This window comes from Danio rerio, chromosome 9 (assembly GCF_049306965.1).
Source record: "Danio rerio strain Tuebingen ecotype United States chromosome 9, GRCz12tu, whole genome shotgun sequence".
NCBI lineage: Eukaryota > Metazoa > Chordata > Actinopteri > Cypriniformes > Danionidae > Danio > Danio rerio.
In genome coordinates, this window is record NC_133184.1 from 55,202,435 (window position 1) to 55,221,884 (window position 19,450).

General features: G+C 37.5%; 2 protein-coding genes across 11 annotated transcripts in view; both read right to left on the minus strand.

Moving 5' to 3' along the window:
- trpm2 (transient receptor potential cation channel, subfamily M, member 2) overlaps window positions 1–6,123 on the minus strand; it is a 93,424-nt gene extending 87,301 nt beyond the window's left edge. For 2 of the 8 annotated variants that reach the window (XM_009304992.5, XM_073912315.1), the window contains exons 1-2: window positions 6,008–6,123; window positions 1,776–1,869 (exon numbers count right to left, since the gene is read on the minus strand). The gene's annotated coding sequence lies outside the window, so the exon portion shown is untranslated. Of the gene's footprint in view, window positions 1–1,003; window positions 1,096–1,775; window positions 1,870–5,887 lie in introns of all 8 variants that reach the window. The other 6 variants (XM_073912310.1, XM_073912316.1, XM_073912314.1 and 3 more) reach the window with 5 other exon arrangements.
- Window positions 6,124–8,856: 2,733 nt separating this feature from the next.
- il1rl1 (interleukin 1 receptor-like 1) overlaps window positions 8,857–19,450 on the minus strand; it is a 35,183-nt gene continuing 24,589 nt past the window's right edge. For all 3 annotated transcript variants that reach the window (XM_073913307.1, XM_021479068.3, XM_073913308.1), the window contains one exon: window positions 8,857–14,040. In XM_073913307.1, the coding sequence (XP_073769408.1) occupies window positions 13,670–14,040 (371 nt within the window). In that variant the 3' untranslated portion in view covers window positions 8,857–13,669. The remainder of the gene's footprint in view (window positions 14,041–19,450) is intronic.

The following is a 19,450-nucleotide window of genomic DNA, read 5'->3' on the forward strand; positions in this document are numbered from 1 at the left end:
CTTCTCTTTCCGGAAAATAGCCAGAACGAATTTACCGGTATTTTCAAAAAGGACCTGTTCACACATACAACCTTTCAGGAAAATTGCCAGCAATTTTCCGGAAAGGTCTGTATGTGTGAAAGGGGCTATTATCTTTGATATGACTGATGAAATGACTCCAGATACATGTTGTTTAGCTTTTAATATGCAAGTAACCTTTTTCTAATGGCAGGCTTGACAACATGTCTTCCACTGAGTAGTGTTTCGTTTTTGCGTTTTTGTCTACAGCAAAGCTTCACTTTTTTTTGGTGTAAAGCAAGCTGAGCTCAATAAGTGAAGTTTATTCATAAACTAATTTCGAGAGGATCACGTGCTTATGATTTATCACGGCCAGTCTCGTATTTGCTAATCACTAATCTTCCAATCATATGAGCCCTAAGGCACCATAAATAGCCACAGTTTTCAGTTAACTTTATCTTCGTTTGGAAGAAACCCTCCTCCCCTATTCTCCTCCTTTACCTGTGATTGGGCGGCACGGCGGTCCAGTGGTTAGCACTGCGAACCACACAGCAAGAATACTGCCGGCCCTAGTTCCATAGGACCGGTGGGTGTTTCTGTGGGGAGTTTGTATGTCCTTCCCGTGTCCGCGTGGGTTTTCCCCGGGTTCTCCGGTTTCTCCGGTTTCCTCCCACCATCCAAAGACATTCAACATACATAACAATCAAGCTTGTCTAATTCCTTACGTTCCCTTAGCTACAGCAGCAGGGGAGTTCTGAGATCCACCGAGCTCGGGCTCCCTTCTTGCTCTGCCAACGGGAGGAAGCCCCAGGCTCGAGGAGCCCTTGAGCTCGGGGCTCTCTCCCGGGACAGCATGCCAAATAAGCTTTGTAAATCATCAGCTAAGTGTGAACTCTTGAAATACTTGTTCGCTACTATCATTTGAGTTCTCAGGGTTTAGGCCAAGCAAAAAAGCTTTGGGTCCAGAAGGATTTGTTTTGAAATGAACTTTTCACTTGTGACTTACCACTTCCCAAAATAATTGAATCTTTGTAGACTACAAAACACCGTGAAACAAGGTTCCTCTAGCTTCCAAACATGTTGTGCAAATACTTTAAACTGAAAAAAACAATGGTCAAAGTTGATAAAACAAATAGTGTATGTCTTTATTTATTATAAGAGTAATACAAATGTAATAAAACAAAGCGCTAACCCTTTAGTTGCTAATAAGTACTAATTCTCACTATTGACTACACTGTAATTGTATTATCAATTAGTCCTGATAATTTATTTATTTAACTAAGTTATTCATGCTCTAACTTAATTGTATGAGTTATACAAGCTGTTTAAGTCCATTTAACAAAATATAAGTTCAATGGACTCATAAGGTTAATTTAATTCAGCTTAAAAATTTAAGGCAACCAGGATTTTTTTACAGTGTTGTTGATTATTATTAAGATATTAGCTGTGTATTAGTACTTAAAAACATATACTGCATGATCTTATTCCACATCCCTAATCCTACCCCAATACCCAAACCCAAATACTACCTTAATAACTATTAATAAAAACAAAATAAGGGATTTATTGAGCTAACAGCATACGTAATGGTTTAATAATAGCAAGCACTGTACCATACAGTAAGTAAAATATGATCAACACAGGCAATGTCTATTTAAACAAGCACTAAATAAACAAACAAATAAACAAATAAATAAATAAATAAATATTACAGAACATTAAGTAACTTTAGGCACTTAGTACATGTCTGAAATATCATCAGTTTCTGATAGTTTTACCTTTTTGTCAGTTGTTTGTTTCTCTCTTGAGACTGTGTCTGGTAACCGTTTCCGATTTTATAGCTTCATAATCCAGTTTATTACAGGTTACATACTAAAGAAAGGAGAAGAAAATAGCAAAACTGAAATATTGGCAGTTGAGCACTATGCGGAAGTACACCAGTAAACAGAAGTTGCCACAGTGATGATCACTAAGTGCTACTGAGTGCCTGAGAAGATTACACATGATCAGATTTCATCATTGAGAAAAGTATGACTGACACGCAATAGAGCACTAATGTTTAGCGCTAATGATTACAAGTAGTACTAGTCGTAGATTCAGTATATTCCATGTTCAGTGGGGGTTATATTTTAGCTGAATTTAAGCTGTATCTGTTATTAGAGATACAGTAGTCGAATCCATAAAGAGAAATTTAAAACACAGGCGAAAGGCCAGATAGCAAACAATCAATAATCTAAAGACAGTCCAAAGGTACAAAACAAAGCAAGTCAAAATAAGGACACTTGGGCTGCATGATACTGGGAAAATAAGCTATATTGTTGTTAAGTGTTGCGATAACCTTTTAAGGCCCAAGGTGTTTTTTTACATGCACTTTTATTTCTCTTTGCAATTTAGGCTTATTGGAACCTAATTAGAATAAAAATCTAAGCATCATCTTTTGATTTGATGTACTTTTAGACAAAAATGATGTCCATATATGTGCACTCGTGGTCCGAATTTAAGTTAAAAACTTTTTCCCAAATGTTTTGAATGCATATTTACCATTTTTTTTGTTAACTTGCTAATTTGTTAATTGTTAATTGTTAATTGTTGTTAATTGTTAATTTTTGTTTAACTTGCTTTGACTATCACAGAGAAAAAACAAAATTTTTTCCCCATTTTGGACAGATAAAAATAGGATTTGGGACATTTCCTATGCTGCAAAACAGTTGCAGGATGACACTGTATGTCTGTTACAAAATATAAAACATTCAAAGTATTTTAAATAGCCAATTAAGAGCTAAAAATGTGCTGTCCATGTATGTGGCCACTCAGGCCCTAGGAGGTTAATGATATTTATTATGTAATAACTATAACTTCCCAAACCTTATTTATCCTCCATTTTATTTAATAATTGTATTATGCAATAATTCTATTAAAATACACATATAACATATTTTAATAAGCTAAATAAATCTGAAAAAAAAAAAAAAAACTATGTCAAGGTGCAAACATTTAGGGCATATAAACAGATACTCACCGGCCACTTTATTAGGTACACCTTTCCAGCCCTGCTCGGTAACGCAAATATGTAATCAGCCAATCACATGGCAGCAACTCAATGCATTTGTGCATGTAGACATGGTCAAGACGATCTGCTGCAGTTCAAAGTGAACATCAGAATGGGGAGAAAAGTGACTTTGAACATGGCATGTTTGTTGGTGCCAGGCAGGCTGGTCTGAGCATTTCAGAAACTGCTGAGCTACTGGGATTTTCACGCACAACCACCTCTAGGGTTTACAGAGAATGGTCAGAAATAGAGAAAATTTCCAGGGAGCAGCAGTTCTGTGGGCGCAAATGCCTTGTTAATGTCAGAGGAGAATGGCCAGACTGGTTCCAGCTGATAGAAAGGCAACTGTAACTCAAATAAGCACTCGTTACAACCGAGGTCTGCAGAAGAGCATCTCTGAACACACAACACGTCCAACCTTGAGGCGGACGGGCTACAGCAGCAGAAGACCACACCGGGTGCCACTCCTGTCAGCTAAGAACAGGAAACTGAGGCCACAATTCACACAGACTCACCAAAACTGGACAATAGAAGATTGGAGAAACGTTGCCTGCTCTGATGAGTCTCCATTTCAGCTGACACAATCGGATGGTCGGGTCAAGTTTGGCGTCAACATCATGAAAGCATGGATCCATCCAGCATTGTACCGACAGTGCAGGCTGGGGGTGGTGGTGTAATGGTGTGGGGGAGATTTTCTTGGCGCACGTTGGACTCATTATTACCAATTGAGCATCATGTCCAGGCCCGTGCAGAGACTGTCCAAAGGGCATGTGCAGGATAAATTTTTTGAAGAGCACTGCACAGGTTGAGCTCTATGTGTGCACGTGCCTGATCATGTCAACGCCATAGCATACCTGAGCACTGTTGCTGACCATGTCCATCCCTCTATGACCAGTATATCTTCTGATGGCTACTTCCAGCAGGATAACATCCCATGTTATGAAGTGCAAATCTCCGACTTGTTTCTTGAACATGACAGTAGCTATGTTTACATCCAAAAACTTTATGTGTAAAACTGGCTCATCGCATAAAATGATATGCGAATAAAGCAGCGTTTCCATCCAACGAGTCAAAGAGAACACAACCTGATTAACTGGTGCCAAATATCAACAGTAAAAACTGAATTTGTTGTGGTAGGAGAAGCTGCGTGAATCTTTTCTCCATATAATAAAAGACTTGCTCCTCAGAACGCAATCCTGACTAGGCATGGGTGAGTATATGTTTCTGACAATCTTGGATAAAAATATCACGGTTTTACGGTATTGAGATTACTGCTCTAAAAATATATATTTTTTGAATGTCTGGGTTAAAAAACAAAACCCTTTTCCCCTTTGTACACAATATATTTTATTTTGAGTAACATTTAAAATATTTTAAATCAGTAGACATGTCAGGTTAAACAATTCAAACGAATGATTGATTTCTGCTGTTTTTGATACTGGAGGGTCATTAATAATATAACATGGTTTCTGCTACAGTCATTCTTCAATGGCGAGGCGCCACGCCAAAATTGATCCCGCCACGGCTACGTTACAGCTTTTCATTAAAAACATTTAGTCCTGTTTTTTTTTTTTAATAGCGGTTGATAATCGTATTAAAAGGTAAGTGAATTATAACAGTGCAAACTTTTCTGTAAACGTAGTAGTGCTGTGCGTCATTTGTTTAACCCTTTAAGGTTACGTACTGACTGACTGACATGCGTTATGCCAGCAAACACAACGTACAGCCGTTTCACTTTACTTCAGGACGCATTAATGCCGCTCTGTAGGTCTATTGGAGACGTTCATAAATATTCCTAGCAAATCTAATAAATGTTGGAGACATACATGTTACATGCTTGAGCAGCGTATATTTGAGGACGTGCAGGAAGTTTTGTGCACAAACACAGGAAATCGGCGCGCAAACAAGGAGATTAGCATGCTGTAGGCTATTGCATAAATGCTATCTCGACTTGTAAAACTGCGCTCACGACATCTGTCACTGAAATAATGCCACAGGTAGTTGGTAGATCTGTGTAAAAAAGGCCTGGCGCCACATCTGGAAAAAATCCTAGAGGAAACACTGGAATGACACTAATACTAAAACGGTTAAAGCTTTTTGCCATGACCAAAACAACAATTCAGATGTTCTACAATGTGGTCAGTCTGCAGGTTTTTCTATTCACTCACATTTTTATCATCACATGATTTAAAATCACATGGCCTGTTTTAATGCGCATACTGGAATTTGTTCGGTAAATGTGTTTCCATCGCAGATTATGCGCATCTTTTCTTATCGAATAAAAAGTTTATCTTACTCAGTTATGCACATTTTTTAAATGCGCATTTTCAAAATCTATGTACAACTTGGCGTTTCCATCAACCATTTTCTATTCAAAATGTGCATAAAAAATAGGTGGATGAAAACGTAGCTAATGGGTTCACTGTATTCAAATGGCCTCCTCAGTCACCAGAACTCAATCTTATAGAGCACCTTTGGGATGTGGTGGAAAGGGAGATTGGTAGCATGGATGTGCAGCTGCAGCCGACAAATCTGCTGCAACTGTGTGATGCAATCATGTCAATATGGAGCAAAATCTCTGAGGAATATTTCCAGTACCTTGTTGAATTTATGCCACGAAGGATTAAAGCAGTTCTGAACGCAAAAGAGGGTCCAACTCGGTACAACTAAGGTGTACCTATTAAAGTGGCCGGTAAGTCTATTGACATTTTATAAAGATACATGTCATAGATGTTTTACATTTGAGCCTATATAATACCGTTGACGAATGAGACTTTTGGTAAAGAAAATATATCCTATTTTATGCAGCAGATTTGTTTACGTAGCCTTAGTTTTTCTCACCTGTTTTCTTCAGTGGTCCAACTCTGACGCCAATACAGAAACACGTGTGAATTCGAGTACGAATGAAGTACAAGCTATAAATATACAGCTGTTAAGTTTATAAATGACACAAAAACTTACATCACTGCATGTGCAAATGAAGATAAGACGCTTTATTTTGTTTGAGTTTGGAGCTCATCAGTGAGAGCGCTGCTGACTGACTGAGGCGCAGTTTTGGGTGTGACTGATTTAGCCGTCATGGAAACGACGCAACGCTAGTTTTAAGTTACGCACTCCGCCTGTCTTAAAGGGATAATTATTTTACCACAACATGACATTTTTGTTATTATTTTCAAGTTTTGCAGGTTTTACTTCATGGTATACTCCATGAACGGCCATGAAGATGAGTAAATGATGACAAACTGGGTGAAATTATGGTAAAATTGCTCATATAAAATTGCTAATGCTAACATCATGTTAAATAATTATTCAATTAAATAAAACTGCATGTTTATGCTGAAATTAACTTAAATAATGGTACCAATAAAACAACAGAATTAAGCACTAATTTAAAATACTTGTTTATATTGTTACTTACAGGTAAAATAAATGAATTCATAATAATTACTCTGAAAACGCACTGAAAAAAATTTGGTTTATCAACAATTTTGAATATAAAGTTGAATCTAATTTTAACCACATTAATTTAAAGATGACAATTGGAAACAAGAACTGATCACACTACCTGGCAAAAGTTGTGTCGTCAATCCAAGTTGTATGAGAAACAAAAATGTCTTGACTTCTAGATCCGTTGGAAAAGTGTCAGAAGGTGGATTTCTCAAATGAATTATCTGCTGAACTGCATCCCAATCATCACAAACTGCAGAAGCCCTAATGGAACCAGCATGGATCCAAGATTCTCACAGAAATCTGTCAAGTTTGGTGAAGGAGAAATCATGGTTTGGGGTTACATTTAGTATGGGGTCGTTCGAGAGATCTGCAGAGTGGATGGCAGCATCAACAGCCTGAGGTATCAAGACATTTGTGCTGCCCATTACATTACAAACCACAGGAGAGGGACAATTCTCCAGCAGGATAGCGCTCCTGCTCATACTTCAGCCTCCCCATCAAAGCTCCTGAAAGCAAAGAAGGTCAAGCTGCTCCAGGATTGGCCAGCCCAGTCACCAGACATGAACATTATTGAGCATGTCTGGGGTAAAATGAAGGAGAAGGCGCTGAAGATGAATCCAAAGAATCTTGATGAACTCTGCTGCAAGATATGTATGGATGCAGTCCTCCAAGCTCATGATGGAGTCAGACACAATATTCATTCTGTCTCCACTGCAGCAGGACTTTATATTCTATACTGGACATTATTTCTGTTCAGTGACAAGATTTTTGTCTAAGCAAACCTTACTGTCCTAATGAAATAATTCAAAATCAAGGCATGATCATATTTTATTGTGGTCAAATAAGTGTAACCTAGAGGCCTTTGCCTTTCATATAAGCCACTTCTGATACCAAATGATCAACTAGAAGTCAAGTTATTATTTGTTGTACCTAAAACTTGGATAGGCGACAAGACTTTTGTAGCCTTATAATAAAAACAAACAGTACTACAATAATGAGTTTTGTTTTACTTTGTTTTTATTTTTTTACAATAACTTTTACAGATCAATATAAAATAAAAAGAATGAATCTAAAAAAAAAAAAAAAAAACATGCAGTAACTGATATTTATCATCATACAAAAAATGCAAACAATTTTTGTGTCAGAGGTTTTCTAAAATAATGTTTGCATATGCAAATAAGGATTGTGTGACTGGAGTGGCGATGCTAAAAATACAGCTTTGAATTCACAGGAATGAATTACATAATCAAATATATTCAAATAGAAAACAGCTATTTTAAATAGGAAAAATATTTCAAAATTGTTTGGTTTTTGCTGTAATTTGGATTAAATAAATGCAGGCTTTCCCAGAGATGGGTTGCGGCTGGAAGGGCATCCGCTGCATAAAAACTTGCTGGATAAGTTGGCGGTTCATTCTGCTGTGGCGACCCTGGATTGATAAAGGGACTAAGCCGACAAGAAAATGAATGAATGAATAAATGCAGGCTTGGTGAGCAAAAAAGACATGAAAAAAAAACATTAAAAAAAAATCTTAAACTGAAGTACAAAGTAGGTATGCCTACCGATACCGAAGTATCTACCGGATTATCTACCGATATCGAAACGCGATCCGATACTTCTATAATACATAAAAAAAGAATAAAGAAGATCCAGAAAAACAGAGAACGAGAAACAGATCCAGAATGTTCCTTAAGTTTTATTTAATTCACTTTATTTTACAATTGAACAACTCTGTTAACAAACAGAGTACAACAAAGACAACACAATTTATCGGACGTGATCAGATCTGGACATCCCTAGTCCAAGGTTTTAGGAAATAACAATTGAATCAAGCCCAGTTTTTTTAAATGTGAATTTAGATTGATAAAAGTCTCAAAATTTTAGTACAATGACTGTGTTTTCAAAAAAATATGTGAATTATACGTGTGCGCAAAACTGGAATATGCCATAAAACATTAGTGAATAAAGCAGAGTTTCCATCCAACGAGTCAAAGACAAAATCCTGATAAACTGGTGCCAAATATCTGGCTGAAATTCACCTTCGGTTTAGTCCCTTTAATAATCAGGGGTCCCCACAGCGGAATGAACTGCCAACTTATCCAGCACATGTTTTATACAGTGGATGCCCTTACAGCTGCAACCAAACACTGGGAAACACCCATACACACTCATTCACACACATACAGTACACTCTCAGGAAAAAAAAAGACAAGATGGAACTAATAATGTTCCTTAAGGAACAGTTTTGTACCTTAGTTGTACCTTATAGGGTACAGAAAAGACCTCTTATGATACTGTAGAAATGAAGGTACATAATTGTTCTTATAAAAAAGGAACATAAGTGTTGGACAACTTGCAAGGCAAGGCAAGGCAAGGCAAGTTTATTTATATAGCACATTTCATACACAATGGCAATTCAAAGTGCTTTACATAAACAGAAATAAAAGAAACAAGTAAAATAAAAATAAAAAAAAATAATAAAAATGCGTAAAAACAAAACAAAACATAAAAACAGGTAAAATGTGATATAAAAGAATGAAGAAGAGAAAAACATGATAGTGCAATCTGTCGGACGCAGCACAGTGCTCATTCAGTAAAGTATGCTTAAAGAAACTCATAAACATTAATTATTAAGTTAATAATACAAAACAACTGGTAAAACTAAACCATGGGTATTGTACACCAGACATTTAAGGCATTTTTAATAAACATTAGATGAGGATTTTTTTGGCATTTGCTTTCCACTAGACACGTGAGCTGGCAAAAGTCCTGCATATGCAAAGTGTTCATGCAGACATTTTACTATAGTAAAACTAATCAAACATTGTGCATTGTTACAATACTTTTGCATTATTCTATTTCTATTTTAAAATGAAGTAAATCAAATGAACTTTTAAGTGATTACAAAGGTATTGTGTAAAAACTGGAGAAAACAAATGTGTCATATTGTAGATAGGAGAATGTGTTTTTGTATATGAGAAGTGTGAAATGTTTAGCAAAAATAGATCTTTTGATTGATGTTAAAGTATTTTTTTATTCTTTATTGTAAATGGAAAAGCTGTATTTACACACAAATAAACGTTTTTAAAACATTGTTTATAAATGTATTTGATGTTTTATATTTACTGAAAATAAATTCATGCATTTTGGATATACAGTATAGTGAAATGCCTTTAAATAGTTCTTGAAGCAACACATTTGACACTGTTAAGGTACAAAATGTCTTAGTGGTACCTATATGGATCAGATTTGTACCTTTGATGAAGGTAAAATATTGTATCTGCAGGGATTAAAAACCAAAGGTACATTTCTGTTTCAGTTGTGTGGCAGCAGTGTGTGAATATATCCAGCCTCTAATGGCAGAAATTCGTTCATTTTCCTTCGATTTAGTCCCTTTACCAATCAGGGGTAGCCACAGTGGAATGAACCGCCAACTTATCCAGCATATGTTTTCAGTGTCTTAAAATTCAAAACCTTAAAAAGCTCTAAATTCACGGATATACTGTGTTGTAGGTCTTAAATTGTTTTAAATAAGGTCTTTATTTTGCTTTGTCCGAATAAAGCTACTCAATTTGGGCCGATATAAATCTAATGACCAACAACACATCTCAATAAAATCTTATTTTTTATATTTAAGTTTTTTATTGCAAAGAGATGGTTCATAACAGCTGTTAGACATTTATTGTAAATGGAAAAGCTGCATTTACACACAAATAAACTTTAATTAAATCCTTGTTTATAAATGTATTTGATGTTTTATATTTACTGAAAATAAATTGACGCATTTTGGATATACAGTAGCGAAATGCCTTTAAACAGTTCTTGAAGGAACACATTTGACACTGTTAAGGTAAAAAGTGTCTTGTCTCTGTGGTGGTGCCTTCATGGATCAGATTTGTTGCTTTGATGAAAGTCAGGGGCGGACTGGCCATCTGGCAATTCTGGCAAATGCCAGAAGGGCCGGACCATTTTTTAAATGTGGGCCGGTCAGCTATTTTTTTAATTTATTTTTTAATAAGTTTTGTTTTTACATGCAGGCAGCTTTTATCTCTTGCAAGATGTGAGTATTATGATGATGATGATTATAGTAGTAATAGTAATAATAAATGTTAAGCATTGGCCCAATCGGCAATGACCGACTGGTTTCGAGATGGGCTGACCAAATTAGAGGTTATGCGGACGTAATCAAAATCTGGCAAGAATGTCAAACAAAAGGTAAATGCAACACAAGCTAATTGTCAGAGATGGACCATAAAAAAGGAAAGGCGGTGGCTCACAGAAAGCAAAAAAAATGTCTCTAAAATCAAACGAAATAGTCTCTAAAGGGGGCAGTGCAGGGGCGCAAGAAGGTCGCTATTTCGATCCTCGGCTGGGTGAGTTGATGTTTCTGTTTGGAGTTTGCATGTGCGTGTGGGTTTCCTCCTGGTTTCCCTCACATGTGCTCTAGGTGAATTGGGTAGGCCTAATTGTCCATAGTGCATGTATGTGAATGTGTGTGTATAGGGGTTTCAAAGAGAGTTGCAACTTGGAGGGCATCTGCTGCGTAAAACATATGCTGGGTAAGTTGGCGGTTTTTCCACTGTGGCGATCCCAGATTAATAAAGGGACAAAGCCGAAAAGATAATGAATGAATGAAATGATTGCATAGATACATTTGTTATAAATAGGTTATTTTTGTTCCAGTCACATGCATTAAATGTTTAAATATCTATCACATATGGTACTGCTTATATTATTTCACCATCTGTACACCAATATAAGTAGTGAATGTGCGTGTTCGTGCATGGGGCTGTGTCGGTGTGGTAATGTGGGCTGGTGTGGCTACAGTGCCAGGGCTGATTTTTAGTCCCAGTCCGCCCCTGATGAAAGTACAATATTGTATCTGCAGGTTTTAAAAACTAAAGGTACATCCTGTTTCCCATGGTACAAATCATGTCCTTAAAGGTACAAACTGCAATGGTACAAGTGTGTTTCTTTGTCTTAAGGTACAATTCTCTTAAAAAGGTGCTGCCCCAGTGACAAGGGTTTGTACCTTCTTGGGTAACATTGTACCATTTTTTTCTGAGAGTGTACGACATTTTAGCTTACCCAATTCACCTATAGCGCATGTGTTTGGACTTGTGGAAGAAAATCTTTTTCTTACTTTAAAGTTTTTGTCAAATCAAGAAGCATTTTCAAGACAAGCAAAACATATTGACTTGTTTTTTTTTTTTTTTACAAATAATAAATAAAGATTAAGTGAGTTTTTCCTTAAAACAAGCAAAAATAATCTGCCGGTGTGGTGATTAAAATATTCCTGCTTCAAAGTGAAAACTAGTTTATTTTACTTACCATATTGGCAGATTATTTGCTTGTTAAAGGTTCAGGACACCCTGGAGAACTTTTTTTTATATTAATAGATGTGTGTGTGTTGAGCATCAGTTAAGACAATGTTAGCACCTGTCAGCTTTACTTGTGGGGAAAACTGGATAATTTTGAGCTTTTGTCAGCTAATTTCAGCTTCCGGGTTTAAAATGATTTTTGGGGCGGATCAAAATCGGTGACGTAGCGCAGTACTGCAAGTGCAATGATGATGCGTCGGTTTCTCATTATTATTCATAGCGGAGTTTCCTTATCCTATGAGAAGAGCCGGCTGCTTAATTATTCATGAGACCTGCCAGACCTACCAGAGTCAAGCCCGAACTGAGAGACACGTCACGGACCCACTGCACGGGCACACAGTATTTAGCCATTCATGAAGGCTCATATGTGTTTGTTTCCATGATCCACGCGGTTTGTTGCATGTTTTCCCCCGCGATCTTGTCAGGGCCGATCATACAGCAAAGCTGTGTGTGTGCTGCAAGCATTTTTGTCGGGAGAGCAGCACGAGCATTAGAGAATGGCAGACGCTGTCTTTTATCAGGAGTTCGTTCACATTAAGACACATCACTGTGCTGCTGTGTTTGCCTAAATCCTCCAGATTACCAGCAGGGCTAATGGTTAAAATAGGCATGTCAGGTGACCTGCTGCACTGAGTCTGCTGGATACGGGGATTGAGGGAGAAGTCCTCATTTATAGTGTTTACATGAACACACTTATCTTTATAATGATATAAATTGTGGTTATGTGTATATGAAATTATGAATAACAAATGTAGCAGGGCATTAAATCACTGTTCATTTCTTTGCATTTTAACTTTGTAAACTATAAACTCATGCGTCTCCTCACGGTTTGTCTCATTTTGTGAGCTAGCTTCGTTATTCGCTCACGTTCTCCCCTGCTGGCCACGCCCACTCCTGCCCGATGCTTGCGGAGCTCCACGCCCATTAATCATGCATCTTTTGAAAAAATTCTGAAGTAGACTTTAACCGAAAGTGGGGGGTGTCATGGCCCTTTAAAGGGGATCTATTATGCCAAAATGAGGAGTTTAAGCACAGTTGTGTGGCAGCAGTGTGTGAATATATCCAGCCCCTGTTGGCAGAAATTTATTCATTCATTTATTTTCTTTTCGACTTAGTCCCTTTATTAATCAGGGGTCGCCACAGCGGAATGAACCGCCTACTTATCCAGCATATGTTTTCAGGGTTTCCACATGGTCTTAAAATGTCTTAAATAGCCTTAACAAGCATTAAATTCCCAGCCATATTGCTTTGTAGGTCTTAAATTGTTTTAAACAGGTCTTTATTTTGCTTTGTCTAAATAAAGCTACTCAATTTGGGCCGATATCCATCTATGATCAACAACACATCTCAATAAAATCTTATTTTTTATATTTAAGTTACTGCAAAAGAGATCATAACAGAGTTCATAACAGCTGTTTCCTGCAAATTCCCCAAATTAAATTCCCTAATCAGGGGGAAAAAACTAAAAACAATTACATGATTCCTTATGATAACACCGGGCCTTTAGAAAAAAATCTTAACCCTGCAGAAGTCTAAATTTAATTCTTTATGGTCTTAAAAAGTCTTAAATTTGTCTTGATGAAACCTGCAGAAACCCAGTGTTTTACACAGTGGATGCCCTTCCAGTTGAAACCCACCACTGGGTAGCAACCATACACTCTCATTCACACACATACACTACAGACAATTTAGCTTACCCAATTCTATGGATAAACTCACTTCAATTTGACTTAAATTACCTTTTTTTGCTAGAATTTGGCCAAGAAACAAGACAAAAACTCTAAGTGCATGATCAAACAGACAAACTCTGCCAGTGAAATGCTGCTGTGTTTGATGCTCTGCTTCTCCGGATCGTTGCAGACGCCGCAGGCATCCTATACCTCACCCTCTTCCAGAATCTGGAGTTCAGGCTCGCCTCTCCATCTCTCCACAGTAAAGCGGATCTCTTGCGGAGCAGATGCTGGAGTCCCAGAGGAAGGTGACTGTAGTCCTGCATGAGCCCCAGCTGGATGATGATCACCGGCGTTTCTCCCTGAACCAGAGCCTGATGGAGACCCGCCTGCAGGTCATACGCCTCAGCTGAACCTCCAACTCCTTCTGCTGATAAAATGATGAGGAGTCTGCGGCTCAGCTGGATCTTGGTTTGGATCAGGTTTGCAGAGTCTGGAGAAGACGGAGATGCGTTTCATGAGGTAATCGGTGCAATTACAGTTGAAGTCGGAATTATTCATCAATTATCCCACAATTTCTATTTTAATGGAAAGAAGAACCTATTTCTAATCATAATAGTTTTAATAACTCATTTCTAATAACTGATTTATTTTATCTTTGCCATGATGACAGTAAATAATATTTGACTAGATATTCTTCAGGATACTAGTATTCAGCTTAAAAGGACAATTAAAGGCTTAACTAGGGTAATTAGGTTAAATAATTAAGTTAGGGTATAAAGGCAAATCCTTGTATAATAATGGTTTGTTCTGCAGATAATCGAAAAAATATACAACTTAAGGGGGCTAATAATATTTAATATTAAAATAATGATATTAAAATGGTGTAACACCACCTCTGTGCATGCAAGATGTTACACTGAGGGAGTTCACAGAATTTTTATTTCACACATACTGAAATTAAAATAAACTTCACAAGCCTGTTTTTCCCTTTTTCCTTCTCGTTTAATTTCTCTACATGTGTATACAGTATTTAGTCCACACAAACAAAAGTAATCAATATCCAAAACCAAGCAGTCATTGAATGTAAACAGTCTGTGTAAATGATATAGATGGTTGGGTGAATGTTGCGTAGATGGATTTGAGTGCGATGCAATAAGATCCAGTTCCTCACACTGGGAAAACGGTAGTATGATGAATTTAAGAGTCACTGACCGTCATTCCACGTGTACACATATAGTTCATTTGCCAATGAGAAGTATAAAGAACGTTGAAACCAAATCATTGCAGTCCATTGAAAGCACCAACAAACACCTCATCTGAACATCTCTAGGACAACAGGTCCTGTCTACATAAGAAATAGACATAGGGCAAATCACAACCAACCATTGAAAATACTTTCAAACTTAAAACGTATTCAATACTCACATTTGAGCAGCAACAATAATGTTCTCAAAACAATCAGAACCGGAGTGGGTCGGTAGCCTCAGTTCACCATGTGGTTCCCTCTACCAAACACGACTCACTTGCTCTATGGTGAGCTGGAATATATCCAGTTTTCACTCCCCTCTAGTGCAACCTAGTGGCCTGTAGTAATATTGCAACCAGTGCTTCTCGCATCACAAGAAACTAAAACAACAATTAAAGCATGTAACGTTTGTTCGTTACAATGGTATTAAACAAATTTAAAAACTGCTTTTATTGTAGGCGAAATTGTAAAGCCTCATGACTAAATAAAGGGCGCCAATGTGATCGTACACACCAACGTGCAAAACGGCAGGTGTAAAAGCTTCCTTTTTAAAAAAAACTTCTCATGCTCGTTTTTTTGTTTTTTGTTTTGATGCGCCGCATCAAAGCCTTCTCCACCAATCAGATTGGCACTTTTGTTCAAGTGCACGGAGCTGCTCAAGTTACAAGGTGCGTTCGACTTCATGCAGCGCTGCGCAGATCGATCGAAATCTGTCTTAAAGCAGTGCATGCTGGTTAGAAATCTTGTCCGGATTGATGCTGCGCCGACGCCACGTGGCTGTCACATGTGGCATCAAAGTACAGAGACAGCGCTCCGAGATCAGACGGCTGATTCAGACCGTGCAGCTTCTGAAGAGCGACTGCAGGAGCTCTGATGACGACACCGATATTACACGATTGGCCGAGTTCATCACATGACAACAAACACGTGTATTTCAGGTTTATTATTGGACAAATTCCGATTCAAAACTTTCAAATCAAACAATTCACTTTTCATACCCTCTCTATCTTGCACACATCTTACTTATTAAAAAACTAAAATATTTTACTGCAGTAATCATCTTTTGTAAAATAATCTGGTTAAAAAGGCTGGCTTGTTTGCACAGGTTTATTTTCAACTTTTTTATACAGACTATTTACTGCATTCAGCTCCATGAACGACTTAAATGATATATTTTAGTGACAAACCTAAATATGAACTCAAATAAGTCTTACAGACTTGAAATAAAATAATCATCATCATTGATCCAGACACCCTAAAGCTTTCTTAACAAATAAGGTTAAAGAACTATTTTATTAAATAATTATAAAATGATTTTATGATTATATATATATATATATATATATTATTTTAAAATCTTTTTGGATAAAAGTACTTTTGGGAAATGGCTTTCATTATCCAAAATAATTAAGACTTAATCAAAACACCTTGTTCTGTGTTTTACATTGGAAAGTTTTATATCTATAAATGTACATTAATGTAAACCCTTTTTAGCATATTCAAACAAAAAGTATTAGCCTAAAGAGTGATGTTTAAACTCCTAGAATTTGTTATTGCTTTGTATTTAATAAACCAGTTCGTTTTGATGTTTATATTAACCTCTCATTTCCCCTAATTTCTCTCATGCATTTGTTATAATTCCCTTATTGTTTAAAAATGTACTATAGTTTGTAAAGACTGTATTCTGTTTTATTTGTAAATGTTTTGTTGTTATAAATAAAAATAAATAAATAAATATCATGACGCCATGTGATTGGTCATCATGACTGCAGCAACTTTGAGTCCCGAAGTGTCCAGCTGTCCGTCTTGACGGCTCCGTTTTCAACTCCGCCCCCGCCTGCGCTCGGCTAATCTCGTTGATCACCGGCTGCAGCTGAGCTTCATGTCGAACACACCTACAGTAAACAGCACTTGGAGGCGCTCAAGCGCTTTGCGCCTAACGTTTTGCACGTTTGTGTGCACGATCACTTTGACGCCCTTTATTTAGTCTAGAGGCGTTAAAAGTCGACGGAAAACGCAGGCAAAAAACGTCTCGGTGCACACCCAGACACTTTTTGCCCGTGTTTTTCGTCGATGTTATGACTAAATAAAGAGCGTCAAAGTGATCATGCACACCAACATGTGCTGGTGATGACATGGGTGTCCTGAAAACCTCCCCAGCTCTACTGAAATTGTCAATAGCCACGTTTCCACTATCGCGCCTAAAGCGAGCGAGCCAGGGGGAGCCAAGGCCAGTGGGGTTTCCACTGTCACTTCCGGGGCTTTATCGGGCCAAAGCGGGGCTTTCTTGGGGCCAGAGGCCGGCCTTTTTCGGCCCGCCGAATACCTTGGGCCAAGGAGGGCCAGCTGTTGCTTCAGGGCGGAGTGAAAGGAGAGGCGGGCAGTTTTCTGATCGCACATGAGTACATGCGCCAAACAAATAAAGAAATAAGGGAAAGAAAACATCTAGCCTTATAGTCTGGGGTCTTTTTGCGTATGATCACCCTTATGTTTCCCTTTTAAATGTAAGGCTGTAAGTAGTTTTAATTTATAGTGACGTTTTTTGCTGCGTCCTCCTTTATGTTTCAATAACGCATAATAATCTTTACACCATATTAAAGACACAGCAGACAGTAAAGGTTTTCGAGAGTTTTTGTTTAAAATGTTTGTTTTTGCGCGTTTAGATGCCTGTATGTGTGTGAGACCGGGCAAAAGTGCTCCTTCACAGCTCGGTTATGCCGAGAGCGGCTTTTTTCTTTATTTATTTTGGAGATAATACACAATATAAATACAACAGAAAGACATAAAACTTAACAAATTACGTGCCCACTTTCGTAGACTTTAAACAATATAGATCATATCTTGATAAAATAGCCTAAGCTATATTGAAATATAATTTAAAGAATTACAAATATCGTATATATATATATATAAAATCACATTAAATAAATTAACCAATATAAAATAAACAAAAGCTAGCTATAACAATGTAGGTAGCCTATATACAATACATAAATCAAACCGTTTTAAAGCCACATATAGCCTAACTTTCATTTTACAAAGACCTGTCTGAAAAAAATAAGATTTTCGATATTTTCTAAACACTAAACACCGGAGAAGGTTTGAAATATTTATATAAAGAAAATATTTATATAAATAAATATTTATAAAGTATTTGGATACGATGATACCAAATTAAATAGCGCAAACAGAGCATTATTTGGGTGAGTGAAAGCAGAATCTAGCCTATACCTTTTTTTCTGTCACTCAGTCCTGCGCAGCGCTCGCTGCTTTAAACGCATCGGGGGAAAGTCCAAACACAAAATGTGTTCTATATCCTCAAACAAGTGTTTATGTTTTTATATGACGTGGTTAAATTTATAAATTAAACTTTAAATGAAGAGCTTTAGTGAATAGCTGCCGAGCGCAACAAATATGGCTATATTTTATTAGGCTACTCGCTCTTGTGCTGAAAACTTAACACGACTTCTATCAAAACGAGGATGTTATAAAATACATGCCATTTCGAGTTATAAAGGAGAATTTCTGTGGCTTTATATTATGGATGTGTGCGCTCTCTGTGTTGGGTCCCGGCGTTAGTGTCGAGAGCACTCGATGCACAATACCAACAGTCGGTCGGCGAGTAAACAATAAATGTAATGAATGGAAATACACAGGTCTGTGCGTATAGACATTTCATGTACTGCTGTACAGTAACGTGTCGTTTGTTTGTTTCGGTTGTCTTCATTTTAATGGTTTCATTTCGTGATGATTCTATGGTGTGCTTTATCTGCCTGTCCTCATTCCCGCTGAAGTGGGCGGGTTGTGTGACTTTTGATTCGAGGACGTTCTGGGGGCGGTGTTTGTGTGACGCGCTGTGAGCTACTAGCCTGACAGTGGAAACACGACATGATTTCAGCCTCATTTCTCAACCTTCCGGGCTATTGGCCCGGCCCGATTAAAGCCCTGGCTCGCATAGTGGAAATGCGGCTATTGAGGCTCAACACTCCCCTACCTGCATCTGATAGCAGTGCTGGCCTCATTTTCAGGCCGAAAAGAGCTAGAATAAGTTGTAAGAACTTCGAGAACCAGCTTTTGTTGAAGCTGAATAAAAATATTGCCCCCGTCTGAGACTGACAGATGAATCATCAAAGTCAGCTTTGAATTTTATTTGACTACGCTTTACTACTTTTTTCGTGGAAAAATTAGTCTTTTTTTGAACATTTGAGTTTGACTGAGAATTTTTGTTCTATTTTTTTATCTATGTTATTCTGCCATTTTGAAACATTGAGGTGTTAAATTTAATTTCTATATTAGCAAATAAAACCTTTCTTAATGTTCTTTAAGCCTACAATCAGTATGAGTAAAATACTTAAAGGGCCATGAAACCCCCTCGTTTCAGCAGGGTGTTTTCACACGTCTACTTTGGAAAAAGTCAGAAAAGTGGGCGTGTCCAGCTCTGTTTAGGGGGGAGTGTCGGAGGAACTAAAGTGGGATGGTGTGGGAGTGTCTATTTGGGCACGCGCGAGTTTCAGTCAAAATACTCACACACAAAAGAAAGTAATGGTGTTTAACCTACATGGACATCTGTGGTCAGATTATATGCCAAATTATTAAATGTTGGACTTTAACTGCAGTTTGGCTCTTTCATTCAGGGAATTCATTCATGTCCCTC